This window comes from Pristiophorus japonicus, unplaced genomic scaffold (genome assembly GCF_044704955.1).
Source record: "Pristiophorus japonicus isolate sPriJap1 unplaced genomic scaffold, sPriJap1.hap1 HAP1_SCAFFOLD_515, whole genome shotgun sequence".
Lineage (NCBI taxonomy): Eukaryota > Metazoa > Chordata > Chondrichthyes > Pristiophoridae > Pristiophorus > Pristiophorus japonicus.
This window is the reverse complement of record NW_027254421.1, coordinates 56,041-71,216: the sequence shown is the minus strand read 5'-3', so window position 1 is coordinate 71,216 and position 15,176 is coordinate 56,041. Positions and strand designations below refer to the sequence as shown.

Here is a 15,176-nt window from a genome sequence, read left to right as displayed (position 1 = left end):
TGTGGTCAATGTTCTCAAGGTGTACAACTTAGTCAGCTTATCCATGGGTTACAATGATAGTTGAATAAATACACTCCTCTCCCCCCCCCCCTCTTCCCCCTCTCTCTCCCCTCTCTCCCCTTCTCTCTCTCTCTCTCCTCTCTCTCCCCTTTTTCTCTCTCTCTCCCCCCCTCTCTCGCCCTCTCTCCCCTTTTCTCTCTCTCTCTCCCCCTCTCTCTCCCTTTCTCCCCCCTCTCCCCTTTTCTCTCTCTCTCTCTCCCTCTCTTCCCCCTCCCTTTCCCCTTTCTCTCTCCCCCCTCTCCCCTTTCTCTCTCGCCCTCTCCCTCCCTCTCTCGCCCTCTCCCTCCCTCTCTCCCCCTCTCTCCCCCCTCTCTCCTTTTCTCACTCTCTCTCTCTCTCTCTCTCTCCCTCTTTCTCCCCCTCTCTCTCTCTCTCTCCCCCCTCTCTCTCCCAGCTCTCCACCTCTCTCTCCCCCCTCTCTCTCCCCACTCTCTCTCCCCACTCTCTCCCCCCCTCTCTCTCTCTCCCCACTCTCTCTCCCCCTCTCGCTCCCTCTCTCTACCCCCTCTCCACCTCTCTCTCCCCCTCTCTCTCCCCCTCTCGCTCCCTCTCTCTACCCCCTCTCCCCCTCTCTCTCCCCCTCTCTCTCCGACTCTCTCCCCCCCTCTCTCTCCCTCTCTCCCCCTCTCTCCTTTTCTCACTCTCTCTCTCTCTCTCCCCCTCTGTCTCTCCCACTCTCTCCCCCTCTCTCTCCCCCCCTCTCTCTCTCCCTCCTCTCTCTCCCCCTCTCGCTCCCTCTCTCTCACCCCCTCTCACCCTCTCTCCCCTCTCTCTCCCCCTCTCGCTCCCTCTCTCTCTCCCCACTCTCTCTCCCTCTCTCCCCCCCTCTCTCTCCCCCCTCTCTCTCTCCCCCCTCTCTCTCTCCCCCCTCTCTCTCCCCCTCTCGCTCCCTCTCTCTTGCCCCCTCTCTCTCCCCGCTCTCCACCTCTCTCTCCCCCTCTCTCTCCCCACTCTCTCTCCCCACACTCTCTCTCTCTCTCTCCCTCTTTCTCCCCCTCTCTCTCTCTCTCTCCCCCCTCTCTCTCCCGCTCTCCACCTCTCTCTCCCCCCTCTCTCTCCCCACTCTCTCTCCCCACTCTCTCTCCCCCTCTCTCTCCCCCCCTCTCTCTCTCTCCCCCCTCTCTCTCCCCCTCTCGCTCCCTCTCTCTACCCCCTCTCCACCTCTCTCTCCCCCCTCTCTCTCCCCCTCTCGCTCCCTCTCTCTACCCCCTCTCCCTCCCCCCTCTCTCTCCCCACTCTCTCCCCCCCTCTCTCTCTCTCCCCCTCTCTCTCCCCCTCTCTCTCCCTCTCTCCCCTCTCTCTCCCCTCTCGCTCCCTCTCTCTACTCCCCTCCCCCACTCTCTCCCCCTCTCTCTCCCCCTCTCTCTCCCCCCCTCCCCCCTCTCTCTCCTCCCTCTCTCTCTCCTCCCTCTCTCTCCCCACTCTCTCTCCCCACTCTCTCTCTCCCCCCTCTCTCTCCTCCCTCTCTCTCCCCACTCTCTCTCCCCCCTCTCTCTCTTCCCTCTCTCTCCCCACTCTCTCTCCCCACTCTCTCCCCCTCTCTTTCCTCCCCCCCCCCCCTCCCCCTTTCTCTCTCTCCCTCTCGCTCTCCCTCCCTCAGTGATGCGTTGGCCTGTAACCCACCGGTCTTTGTGAGGTCACAGATACACAGAATTTCTCCTCAGAGACCAGCTTTCTTGCAACGGGCTCAGACCTCCCGTTAACTTGACACCTTTCCCGAGCCGGCATGAAGACAACGCTGTTTATTTATTGAACGAGGCCTTCCCGTTGCCACAACTTCCGGGCCTGAGTTGGAGACCCTCCATTGTGTTTCGGTTTTTTTTCCCCTCCTCTCGGTGACCATTGTTCCATTTGTTGTTCTCTCGCTGTCTTCCTGCAGTCACATTTATGTATAAATTCACTTCTTAACTGGTTTTAAAAAAGAAAGCAACGATTACTTTTCATCCGTACTTTGAAGATGTAAATTTGTCACGGCCAACGCGATGGATCTGAATCGGGATTCGCTCTGAGTCTTTGACTTTGCCCGCCCGGGGGATTTCAGTTTTGGGGAGGGGGGTGGGGACAGGCGGCGCTCAGTTTTTGCCGCATGTTTTAGACGCCGCCGGTCGCCTCTGAAGGCCTTTCACCCCACCCCCCCCCCCCTTCTCCCCCTCCCCCTCCGATGGCCAACTCGCAAGCCAGGGTGGTCTCCACTATCCTGGAGAAGCACGGCTACCAGCTTGGGCGCTACCTCGGCAAAGGGGCCTACGCCATCGTCTGGGAGGCCTACTTCAAGAAGTGGAAGACCAACGTGGCAGTCAAGGTGCTGCTGAAGGAGAAGGCCGAGGTGGAGTTCCTCACCAAGTTCCTGCCCCGCGAGATCCAGGTGTGGAAGTCCCTCAAGCACCCCAACCTCATCAGCTTCTACCAGTCCATCGAGACCACCAACCGGGTGTACATCATGCTGGAGCTGGCGCCAGGGGGCGAGGTCATGGACAAGATCCGCATGAAGGGTCCGTGCGACGAGAAGACAGCGGGCAGGTGGTTTGAGCAGCTGTGCCAGGGAATGGCCTACATCCACAGCAGAGGGGTGGTGCACAGGTAAGGAGGGGGGGGGGGGCGCGGAGAGGGGCAAGGTGGGGGGGGGGGGGGCGGGGGGCAAAGAGCCAGGCGGATCTTGGGGGGTGTATTCATAAGGCTGGGGGCCCCTGAGAACATAACACATAACAATTAGGAACAGGAGTGGGCCATCTAGCCCCTCGAGCCTGCTCCGCCATTCAACAAGATCATGGCTGATCTGGCCGTGGACTCAGCTCCACTTACCTGCCCTCTCCCCGTAACCCTTAATTCCCTTATTGGTTAAAAATCTATCTCTCTGTGACTTGAATACATTCAATGAGCTAGCCTCAACTGCTTCCTTGGGCAGAGAATTCCACAGATTCACAACCCTCTGGGAGAAGAAATTCCTTCTCAACTCGGTTTTAAATTGGCTCCCCCGTATTTTGAGGCTGTGCCCCCTAGTTCTAGTCTCCCCGACCAGTGGAAACAACCTCTCTGCCTCTATCTTGTCTATCCCTTTCATTATTTTAAATGTTTCTATAAGATCACCCCTCATCCTTCTGAACTCCAACGAGTAAAGACCCAGTCTACTCAATCTATCATCATACGGTAACCCCCTCATCTCCGGAATCAGCCTAATGAATCATCTCTGTACCCCCTCCAAAGCTACATAAGAACATAAGAATTAGGAACAGGAGTAGGCCATCTAGCCCCTCGAGCCTGCTCCGCCACTCAACAAGATCATGGCTGATCTGGCCGTGGACTCAGCTCCACTTACCCGCCCGCTCCCCATAACCCTTAATTCCCTTATTGGTTAAAAATCTATCTATCTGTGACTTGAATACATTCAATGAGCTAGCCTCAACTGCTTCCTTGGGCAGAGAATTCCACAGATTCACAACCCTCTGGGAGAAGAAATTCCTTCTCAACTCGGTTTTAAATTGGCTCCCCCATATTTTGAGGCTGTGCCCCCTAGTTCTAGTCTCCCCCACCAATGGAAACAACCTCTCTGCCTCTATCTTGTCTATCCCTTTCATTATTTTAAATGTTTCTATAAGATCACCCCTCATCCTTCTGAACTCCAACGAGTAAAGACCCAGTCTACTCAATCTATCATCATAAGGTAACCCCTCATCTCCGGAATCAGCCTAGTGAATCGTCTCTGTACCCCCTCCAAAGCTAGTATATCCTTCCTTAAGTAAGGTGACCAAAACTGCACGCAGTACTCCAGGTGCGGCCTCACCAATACCCTGTACAGTTGCAGAAGGACCTCCCTGCTTTTGTACTCCATCCCTCTCGCAATGAAGGCCAACATTCCATTCGCCTTCCCGATTACCTGCTGCACCTGCAAACTAACTTTTTGGGATTCATGGTTTAAAGCTATGGAATGAATATCAGGCGTGCAATGTATTTGCTTTGTGGGTTATGAGAAGGAGAGGCGTGTGTTTGTGGCGGAGTGTTTGTGACAGATGAGGGTACGGGGTCCAGGAGAGGCGAGGGCCAAGGGGCAGTACGGGCCCAACCCACACTGTGCGATGTGTGCGCGCACTAGGCCCGTACAGCAGAGCAGATCTCCAGTCGCCCTTGCCACTCGATAAAGGCCTAGCTCTGTCAAGCCCGTGTGGTGGCTGGTGTGCAACGGCCACCCCACGTTAAACATATCTTCCACCCCCTCAATTGGAGTTCAGGACTGGAACATCGGGTCCTTCATTGAAACATCTGTGACCTTGTGGAAGCAAGTCTTCCTGGTTCGAGGGACCGTCAATGATGATGAAGAGGAATTTCTTCTCTCAGAGGGTTGTAAATCTGTGGAATTCTCTGCCCCAGAGAGCCATGGAGGGCTGGGTCATTGAATATATTTAAGGTGGAGATAGACAGATTTTTGAGCGATAAGGGAGTGAAGGGTTATGGGGAGCGGGCGGGGAAGTGGAGCTGAGTCCATGATCAGATCAGCCGTGATCTTATTGAATGGCGGAGCAGGCTCGAGGGGCCGAATGGCCGACTCCTGCTCCTATTGCTTATGTTTCTTATTTCATAATAACTTTTATTTATATAGCGCCTTTAATGTAATAAAATGTCCCAAGGCGCTTCACAGCAATGTTACAGACAAACAGATAAATTTGACCCCGAGCCACCGAAGGAATTAAGGCAGATGATCAAAAGCTTCTTTAAAGAGGGAGGTTTTAAGGAGCATCTTGAAGGAGGAAAGAGAGGTAGAGAGGCGGAGAGGTTTAGGGAGGGAGCTCCAGAGCTTGGGGCCCAGGCAACAGAAGGCAAGGCCACCGATGGTGGAGCGATTATAATCAGGGATGCTCAGGAGGGCAGAATTAGAGGAGCGCAGACATCTCGGGGGGTTGTGGGGCTGGAGGAGATAACAGAGATAGGGAGGGGACGAGGGCCATGGAGGGATTTGTAAACAAGGATGAGAATTTTGAAATCGAGGCGTTGATTAACCAGGAGCCAATGTCGGTCAGCGAGCTCAGGGGGTGATGGGTGAGCGGGACTCGGTGCGAGTTAGGACACGGGGCAGTGAGCACAGGGGGTGATGGGTGAGCGGGACTCGATGCGAGTTAGGACACGGAGCAGCGAGCACAGGGGGTGATGGGTGAGCGGGACTTGGTGCGAGTTAGGACACGGAGCAGCGAGCACAGGGGGTGATGGGTGAGTGGGACTTGGTGTGAGTTAGGACACGGGGTCAGTGAGCACAGGGGGTGATGGGTGAGCGGGACTCGGTGCGAGTTAGGACACGGGGTCAGTGAGCACAGGGGGTGATGGGTGAGCGGGACTTGGTGCGAATTAGGACACGGGGCAGCGAGCACAGAGGGTGATGGGTGAGCGGGACTTGGTGCGAGTTAGGACACGGAGCAGCGAGCAAAGGGGGTGATGGGTGAGCGGGACTGGGTGCGAGTTAGGACACGGAGCAGCGAGCACAGGGGGTGATGGGTGAGCGGGACTTGGTGCGAGTTAGGACATGGGGCAGCCGAGTTTTGGATGACTTCCAAGTTTACATAGGGTGGAATGTGGGAGGCCGGCCAGGAGTGCGTTGGAATAGTCAAGTCGAGAGGTAACAAAGGCATGGATGAGGGTTTCAGCAGCGGATGAGCTGAGGCAGGGGGCGGAGATGGATGATGTTACGGAGGAGGAAATAGGCGGTTTTAGTTATGCTGTGGATATGTGATCGGAAACTAATTTCAGGGTCAAATATGACACCGTGGTTGCGGACAGCCTGGTTCGCCCTCAGATTGATACTCGGGAGAGGGATGGAGTCGGTGGCTAGGGAACGCAGTTTGTTGCGGGGACCAAAGATAATGGCTTCGGTCTTCACAATATTTTAATTGGAGAAAATTTCTGCTCAGCCAGTACAGGATGTGGGACAAGCAATCTGACAATTCAGAGACTGTGGAGGGGTCGAGAGAAGTGATGGTGAGGTAGAGCTGGGTGTCGTCTCACTATCACCTTCTCGAAGGGCAATTAGGGATGGGCAATAAATACTGGCTTTGCCAGTGACACCCACATCCCAGAACGTATACATTTAAAAAAACAGCCCGTTTTGCACCACCACCCGAGACCAATTTCTCAAATGTTTATTTCTCGATCTCACACTCTCTCTCTGTCGGTCTCTCTCGGTCTCCCTCTCTCTCGCTCTCGGTCTCCCTCGCTCTCGGTCTCTGTCTCTCTCGCTCTCAGTCTCCCTCTCTCTCTGTCTCTCTCGCTCCTTCTCTCTCTGACTCTCTCTCTCTCTGTCTCCCTCTCTCTCTGTCTCTCTCTCTCTCTCTCTGTCTCCCTCGCTCTCTCTCTCCCTCGCTCTCTCTGTCTCCCTCTCTGTCTCTCTCCCTGTCTCTCTCCCTCTCTCTCTCTCTTCTCTCTCTCTTTCTCTGTCTCCCTCTCTCTCTCTTTCTCTGTCTCCCTCTCTCTCTCTTTCTCTGTCTCTCTCTCTCTTTGTCGTTCCCTCTCTCTCGCTCTCTCTGTCTCTCTCCCTCGCTCTCTCGTTCTCTCTGTCTGTTTCCCTCTCTCTGTCTCTGTCTCCCTCTCTCTCTCTTTCTCTGTCTCCCTCTCTCTCTCTTTCTCTGTCTCCCGCTCTCTCTCTTTCTCTGTCTCTCTCTCTTTGTCGCTCTCTTTCTGTCTCTCTCCCTCTCTTTCTCTCTGTCTCCCTCTCTCTCTGTCTCTCTCCCTCTCTCTTTCTCTGTCTCCCTCTCTCTCTCTTTCTCTGTCTCTCTCTCTCTTTGTCGCTCCCTCTCTCTCGTTCTCTCTGTCTCTCTCCCTCGCTCTCGTTCTCTGTCTCTCTCCCTCTCTCTGTCTCTGTCTCCCTCTCTCTCTCTTTCTCTGTCTCCCTCTCTCTCTCTTTCTCTGTCTCCCGCTCTCTCTCTCTTTCTCTGTCTCTCTCTCTTTGTCGCTCTCTTTCTGTCTCTCTCCATCTCTCTTTCTCTCTGTCTCCCTCTCTCTCTGTCTCTCTCCCTCTCTCTTTCTCTCTGTCTCCCTCTCTCTCTGTCTCTCTCTCTCTCTCTCGCTCTGTCTCTCTCTTTCTGTCTGTCTGTTTTTCTCTCTCTGTCTTTCTATCTCTCTCTCTCTCTCTGTCTCTCCCTTTCTCTGTCTTTCTCTCTGTCTGTCTGTTTCTCTCACTCTGTCTTTCTATCTCTCCCCCTCTCTCTCTGTCTCCCTCTCTCTCTCTGTGTCTCTCTCTCTGCCTCTGTCTCTCTTTGTCTCCCTCTCTCTCTCCCTCTCTCTCTCTCTGTCTCTCTCTTTTTGTCGCTCTCTCTCTCTGTCTCTCTCTCTCTGTCTCGCTCCCTCTCTCTCTCTCTCTGTCTCTCTCTCTTTGTCGCTCTCTCTGTCTCTCTCTCTCTGTCTCGCTTCCTCTCTCTCTCTGTCTCTCTCTCTCTCTGTCTCTCTGTCGCTCTCTCTCTCTCTCTCTCTCTGTCTCTCTCTCTCGCTCTCTGTCTCTCTCCCTGTCTCTGTTATGTTTGCACTAACGGTACACACTGAGTACTGTTTAACTGAACAAGGTACACCCTTGGCTCTGCTTTATTACGGCCCAAAGTGCCTGACTCACACAATGGCTGGCCTTTTATACCAGAGCAGCACCATGTGCGTGCTGCTCAGTGGCCTCCAACAATGACGCCATCCGGTGGCTACAAACAGCATGTACATACATGACAATACCCTCCTCTGAGATCTTATCGCAGTCTTTCACAGGTTGAGACGGTCCGGTGCTTTACGCTCCCGGGTTGATTCCGGCCTTGGGTGCGTGTGCGGGGTCTGTTGTGGCTGGTGGCTGGATGGCTGACTTGTTGGGGGTGGCAGTGGTCATGTCAGGAATTGCAAGTCCATTTTTATTGAACAAGTCCGTGATGGAAATTCCGGGTTCACTGATGACCCTTGAACCCACTGAAGGCTGCTGGTAGGTTGGTTGGTCGTCGACGGTTTCTTCGTTCGACTGCTCTGGCTCGTCTGTGTGCCTCAGCTTTGTCTGATCCATGTGTTTCCTGCAAGTTTGCCCGTTCTTGAGCTTAATAACAAATACTCTGTTGCCCTCCTTGGCCATGACCCTACCAGCGATCCATTTGGGACCCTGACCATAATTCAACACATATACAGGATCATTCACAGAAATCTCGCGTGGCACAGTTGCACGATCGTGGTCCCCTTGTTAACTCTGTCTTCTGTATTCAACATGATTTACTTAACTCCAGGTATACAAGCGATAACTTGGTCTTAAGACCTCTTTTCATCTTGAGTTCAGCAGGCGAGACCCCTGTGAGTGTGTGGGGTCTTGTCCTGTAACTCAGCAGTATGCAGGACAAGCGGGTCTGCAGTGACCCTTGGGTTACTCTCCTCATGCTTTGCCTGATAATTTGTACTGCACGTTCAGGTTGCCCGTTGGACGCAGGCTTGAACGGTGCTGACCTTACATGTTTTATGCCGTTAAGTTTTACAAACTCCTGAAACTCCTGACTGGTGAAGCACGACCCATTGTCACTCACCACTATGTCAGGCAGACCATGTGTCGCGAACATGACATTGAGATTCTCTATGGTTGCCGTGGACGTACTGGATGACATGATTATGAATTCTAACCACTTCAAATAAGCGTCCACCACCACTAAAAACATCTTGCCCAGGAAGGGACCTGCAAAATCTACATGGATCCTGGACCAAGGTTTGGATGACCATGACCACAGACTCAGCGGCGATTCCGCTGGTACTTTGCTGAACTGCATGCAGGTGTTGTACTGATGCACGCATGCTTCCAGCTCAGAATCAATTCCTGGCCACCATACGTGGGACCTGGCGATGGCCTTCATCATCACTATACCAGGGTGTGTGCTGTGTAACTCACGCACAAACTTCTCTCTCCCTTTCTTAGGCATTACAACTCGATTGCCCCACAATATGCAATCTGCTTGAATAGACAGTTCGTCCTTGCGACGAATGTACGCTTTGGCCTCCTCGCACATTTGCTTAGGTATGGAAGACCAATCCCCTTTGAGGATGCAACCCTTTACCACCAATAACATCGGGTCCTGGCTGGTCCAGGTCTTAACTTGTTGAGCCGTGACAGGGGTTCCTTCACTCTCGAAAGCATCCACGATTAACATTAAATCTGCCGGTTGTGGCGTTTCCACCTCCGGTGTGGGCAATGGCAACCGGCTCAAAGCATCGGCACAATTCTCTGTGCCAGGTCTGTGGCGAATGACATAATCATAGGCAGATAATGTCAGCGCCCACCTTTGGATGCGGGATGAAGCGTTGGTATTGATACCTTTGCTCTCAGAAAACAACAAAATGAGCGGCTTGTGATCAGTCTCTAATTCGAACCTCAGACCGAACAGGTATTGATGCATCTTTTTAACACCATACACACACGCTAAAGCTTCTTTTTCTACCATACTGTAGGCTCTTTCTGCTTTAGACAGGTTGAAGTTTCCCCGACTCATGAGCTTGTTGTAACATGCAACCAATTCCATATGACGATGCGTCACAGGCCAAAACTAAACGTTTACATGGGTCATAATGTACCAGCAGCTTGTTCGAGCAAAGCAGATTGGTGGATTTCTCGAAAGCTCTGTCTTGCTGCTCAATTTAGGTAGGAAGTTACCAAAGTAGTTGAGTAGACCCAGGAACGAATGCAGCTCCGTCACGTTCTGCAGCTTGGGTGCATTCTTGATGGTCTTGGTTTTCACGTCAGTGGGTCTGATGCCATCAGCGGCGATTTTCCTCCCGAGGAATTCAACCTCCGGTGCCATGAAGATGCACTTCGAGCGTTTAAGTCCGAGTCCCACTCTGTCCAAACGCAGTAGAACCTCTTCCAGGTTGTTCAGTGGAGTGACGACCGGTGATCAGGATGTCTTCTTTGAACATGACGGTTCTGGGAACGGACTTCAGTCGACTTTCCATATTCCTCTGGAATATTACTGCAGCCGAGCGAATTCCAAACGGGCACCTGTGGTAAATAAACAGTCCTTTGTGCGTGTTAATGCACGTAAGTCTCTTCGACGTCTCGACCAACTCCTGCGTCATATAGGCCGACGTCAAGTCCAGTTTTGTGAACTACTTCCCTCCGGCTAGCATCGCAAACAAGTCATCAGCCTTCGGTAACGGGTACTGATCTTGTTTCGAAGCCCTGTTGATTGTAGCCTTGTAGTCTCCACAGATTCTGACTGTGCCATCACTTTTCAGCACAGGAACAATGGGGCTGGCCCTTTCATTAAATTCAACCGGTGATATGATCCCTTCACGCTGGAGTCTGTCCAGTTCGATTTCGACCTTCTCCCTCATCATATACGGAACTGCCCGAGCTTTATGATGGACGGGTCTTGTATCTGAGACCACGTGGATCTGCACTTTGGCTCCCGTGAAGTTGCTGATACCCGGTTCGAACAGCGAGGGGAACTTGCTCAACACTTGGGCACATGTATCTTCCTCCGACGACAACGCCTTTATGTCGTTCCAGTCGCATCTGATTTTCTCCAACCAGCTCCTGCCGAGCAGTGTTGGACCATTGCCTGGAACAATCCACAGCGGTAACTCGTGAACCGCATCGTTATATGACACATTAATTTGCCAATCACCTTTATCAGTTCTTTGGTGTACGTGCGCAGCTTGGCACTAACAGGTCTCAGCCTGGGCCTCACAGTCTTCGTATCTCACAGCTTATTAAATGCCCTCTCGTTCATGATCGATTGACTCGCCCCTATGTCCAGTTCCATCGATACCAGTATCCCATTAAACTTCACGTTAATCAAAATTGGTTTACTCTTGGTTATGAAAGAGTACAGTCCATACACTGCCTCCTCTCGCATCTCGGATTGCGTATCCGGATCCGCGCTAGTCTGACTCTCATCCTCCACGTGGTGTGTTGCAGCACGCTTGCTCATCTGCGGACACTTGCGCTGGAGATGTCCCACCCTCAGACAGCCTTTGCAACTATATTGCTTAAATCGGCACTGCTGGTGCCGGTGATTTCCCCCACAACCCCAACACGGAGAAGTCGGATACATTCCCACTGGCGGACTTTGGGCAGCCACAGGTTTCGCGAACGCAGCCGGATAGGCCCTGCCATGGGCCGTTCTGCCGAACGCCGAATCAATCGCATTTACAGTATTTGCCGAGGTTCGGTTCTTCACCGATATTTGCTTTAGACTCCTGTCCGTCGTCATACATGATTGAATGATCTGGATGGCCCTTTTTAAATCCAACTCCTTCACCGCCAGAAGTTTGCACAGGATCACCTCGTGGTTGATACCGATAACAAAGAAGTCCCGCAGCATGACTGCCAACACCGTCCCGAACTTGCGTGGTCCCGCTAGACGTCTCAGGTCAGCAACGAATTACGCCGCGCTCTGGCCCTCTGATTGAACGTGTGTATAAAACCTGTATCGAGATGATGATGATGCCATTGTCTGGTTTGAGGTGCTCCCGTACCAATGTACACAACTCCTCGTACGTATATCCACAGTATAACTAAAACCACCTGATTCCACCTCTGTAACATCGCCCGTCTCCGCCCTCTGCCTCAGCTCATCCGCTGCTGAAACCCTCGCCCATGCCTTTGTTACCTCTAGACTTGATTATTCCAATGCACTCCTGGCTGGCTTCCCACATTCTACCCGACGTAAACTGGAGGTGATCCAAAACTCGGCTGCCCCGTGTCCTAACTCACACCGAGTCCCGCTCACCCATCACCCCCTGTGCTCACTGCCCCGTGTCCTAACTCGCACCAAGTCCCGCTCACCCATCACCCGCTGTGCTCACTGCCCCGTGTCCTAACTCGCACCAAGTCCCGCTCACCCATCACCCCCTGTGCTCACTGCCCCGTGTCCTAACTCGCACCAAGTCCCGCTCACCCATCACCCCCTGTGCTCACTGCCCCGTGTCCTAACTCGCACCAAGTCCCGCTCACCCATCACCCGCTGTGCTCACTGCCCCGTGTCCTAACTCGCACCAAGTCCCGCTCACCCATCAACCCCTGTGCTCACTGCCCCGTGTCCTAACTCACACCAAGTCCCGCTCACCCATCACCCCCTGTGCTCACTGCCCCGTGTCCTAACTCGCACCAAGTCCCGCTCACCCATCAACCCCTGTGCTCACTGCCCCGTGTCCTAACTCGCACCAAGTCCCGCTCACCCATCACCCCCTGTGCTCACTGCCCCGTGTCCTAACTCGCACCAAGTCCCGCTCACCCATCACCCCCTGTGCTCACTGCCCCGTGTCTTAACTTGCACCGAGTCCCGCTCACCCATCACCCCCTGTGCTCACTGCCCCGTGTCCTAACTCGCACCCAGTCCCACTCACCCATCACCCCCTGTGCTCGCTGACCTACATTGGCTTCCGGTCCGGCAAGGCCTCAGTTTTAAAATTCTCATCCTTGTTTACAAATCCCTCCAAGGCCCTCGCCCCTCCCTATTTCTGTAACCCCCTCCAGCCCCACAACCCCCCAAGATGTCTGCGCCCCTCTAATTCTGCCCCCTTGACCATCCCTGATTATAATCGCTCCACCATCGGTGGCCGTGCCTTCTGTTGCCTGGGCCCCAAGCTCTGGAACTCCCTCCCTAAACCTCTCCGCCTCTCTTTCCTCCTTTAAGACGTTCCTTAAAACCTATGGGCCGGATTTTCGGCTTTGCTGATTGCGGGGCGGTAATGGCGGCCGGGGGCCATTGGGGGGGGGGGGGTTAAATTTAGCGCCCGGGAACGGTCTGCGCCTCAGTGAGTAAGTGGGCCCTGAGTCAAGGGGGCGCAGCGCTAAGGGAGGGGGTTTGTACACTCCCTCTCGGGGCGTTAGGATGGGAAACTGCCGAGGTAAGAGCCGGGGCCGGGAGCGCTCCGAGAGACGGACGGGGAGCGGGGGTGGGGTCTGGGGGCTGAGGCGGGGGAACCTAAAACCCCAGAAAAACATCCCCAGTACATTGGCCACACCGCCCCAACCACAAATCACAAAAGTAATTAACAGAAAAAAACAATGGCACTGACCTGAGGAGGGCGTTACTGAGCTCTCCGCTGTCGGGATGGTTGTCCCGCCCTGATTTCCCCGGGGTTCACCGCGGTGGGGGGGGGGGGGGGGGAGGGGGCGCTGCGGGGCCGGACGGGTCGGGCAAGGGTCGCTAAACCTGACCCCGAGGATCGCCGCGGGGCGCTGGAGGCTGACCCCCCCGCCGTTCCCGCCCTCCCCGGGGAGAAAAACGGAGCCGGAGAGGCGCCGGAAATCCGCCCCTGTCTCTTTTCACCACGTCCGGCCCATCTCTTCCCGAAGCTCGGAGTCAGGTTTTGTCTGACAATCGCTCCCGTGACGTTTAACTCCCTTAAAGGCCGGTTGATGTGCTTTGCCTGCCCTAACCCCATCCCCATCCCAACCCGTCGCCACACCGCTGCCTTCAATTCCCCTGCTGCTGTCCCGGGCCTGAATTCACCCCTTGAACAAAGGCCGCAGTGATGCCCCTCTGGGCCTCCCCCCACCCCTGCCTTCTCCAAAGGGGGGGTCCATCATGGCACGTGGTTGGTGCCTTGTTCCGGGCAGTAACCACCCCCCCCACCCCCCCAGTCTCCACCCATCCTCACCTCCCCCTCTCCCGCCCGACCCTGCTGGGCTCGGGTCTCGCCAACCCCCTCCCACCACTCACTATCGCCCTGCCTCGCCCCCTGTGTCTCCACACGGCTTGGCCGACATCCAGCCCCACTTTCAAAGTGTTACAGCATATTTACAGCACAGAAACAGGCCATTCGGCCCATCTGGTCCATAACCGCTGTTAGTGCCCCACTCCCCTCTTCATCTTACCCTTTCAACATATCACTACAGTGACTACACTCCAAACTTCCCTCCCTCCTTCTCTACCTACCAAGGATCCCTCCCTTCCCTCCCTCCTTTCCTCCTCCCTCCCTCCCTCCCTTTCTCCCTTCCCTTCCCTACCTCCCTTCCCTTCCCTTTCTTCCCTCCATCCCTCCCTTCTTCCCTCCCTCCCTCCCTTTCTCCCTCCCTTCCCTACCTCCCTCCCTCCTTCTCTACCTACCTCCCTCCCTCCCTCCCTTTCTCCCTCCCTTCCCTACCTCCCTCCCTCCTTCCCTCCCTTCCCTTCCTTCCCTCCATTCCCTCCCTTCCCTCCCTCCTTCCCTCCCTTTCCTCCCTTCCTACCTCCCTCCCTTCCCTTCCTCCTTCCCCTCCCTCCCTCCCTTCCTTCCCTCCATTCCCTCCCTCCCTTCCCTCCCTCCTTCCTCCATTCCCTCCCTTCCCTCCCTCCCTTCCCTCCCTCCCTCCCTCCTTTCCCACCCTTCATCCCTCCTTCCGTCCCTTCCTCCCTCCCTTCCTCCCTCCCTCCCTCCTTCCTTCCCCCCTTCCCTTCCCTCCCTCCCTCCTTCCTTCCCTCCCTCCCCCCTTCCTTCCCTCCCTTCCCTCCCTCTTTCCTTCCTTCCCTCCCTTCCCTTCCCTCCCTTCCTCCTTCCTTCCCTCCCTTCCCTCCCTCCTTCCTTCCTTCCCTCCCTTCCCTCTCTCCCTTCCCTCCCTCCCTCCCTCCCTTCCCATCCTTCCTTCCCTCCTTCCGTCCCTCCTTCCTTCCCTCCCTCCCTCCCTTCCTTCCTCCCTCCCTCCCTCCTTCCTTCCCTCCCTCCCTCCTTCCTTTCCTCCCTCCCTCCTTCCTTCCCTCCCTTCCCTCCCTCCCTCCTTCCTTCCCTCCCTCCCTCCTTCCTTCCCTCCCTTCCCTCCCTCCCTCCCTCCTTCCTTTCCTCCCTCCTTCCTTCCCTCCCTCCTTCCTTCCTTCCCTCCCTTCCCTCCCTCCCTCCTTCCTTCCCTCCCTTCCCTCCCTCCTTCCTTCCTTCCCTCCCTTCCCTCTCTCCCTTCCTTCCTCCCTCCCCTCCCTCCCTTCCCTCCTTCCCTTAAGGTTGTGGGTTCAAGACCCACTCCAGGGACTTGAGCACATAAACCTAGGCTGACACTCCCAGTGCAGTGCTGAGGGAGTGCCGCACTGTCGGAGGTGCCGTCTTTTGGATGAGACGTTAAACCGAGGCCCCGTCTGCTCACTCAGGTGGATGTAAAAGATCCTACGGCACTATTTGGAAGAAGAGCAGGGGGTGTTATCCCCGGTGTCCTGGGGCCA

General features: G+C 55.0%; 2 protein-coding genes across 2 annotated transcripts in view; one reads left to right on the top strand and one right to left on the bottom strand.

Moving 5' to 3' along the window:
• mdp1 (magnesium dependent phosphatase 1) overlaps positions 1 to 1,865 on the bottom strand; it is a 23,252-nt gene extending 21,387 nt beyond the window's left edge. Inside the window, exon 1 of the mRNA XM_070873583.1 lies at positions 1,846 to 1,865. Coding sequence (XP_070729684.1) covers positions 1,846 to 1,865 — 20 coding nt within the window. The remainder of the gene's footprint in view (positions 1 to 1,845) is intronic.
• Positions 1,866 to 2,221: 356 nt separating this feature from the next.
• The window catches only part of LOC139253817 (testis-specific serine/threonine-protein kinase 4-like), a 57,172-nt gene continuing 44,217 nt past the window's right edge, over positions 2,222 to 15,176 (top strand). The window contains exon 1 of the mRNA XM_070873579.1: positions 2,222 to 2,640. Within this exon, the coding sequence (XP_070729680.1) occupies positions 2,222 to 2,640 (419 nt within the window). The remainder of the gene's footprint in view (positions 2,641 to 15,176) is intronic.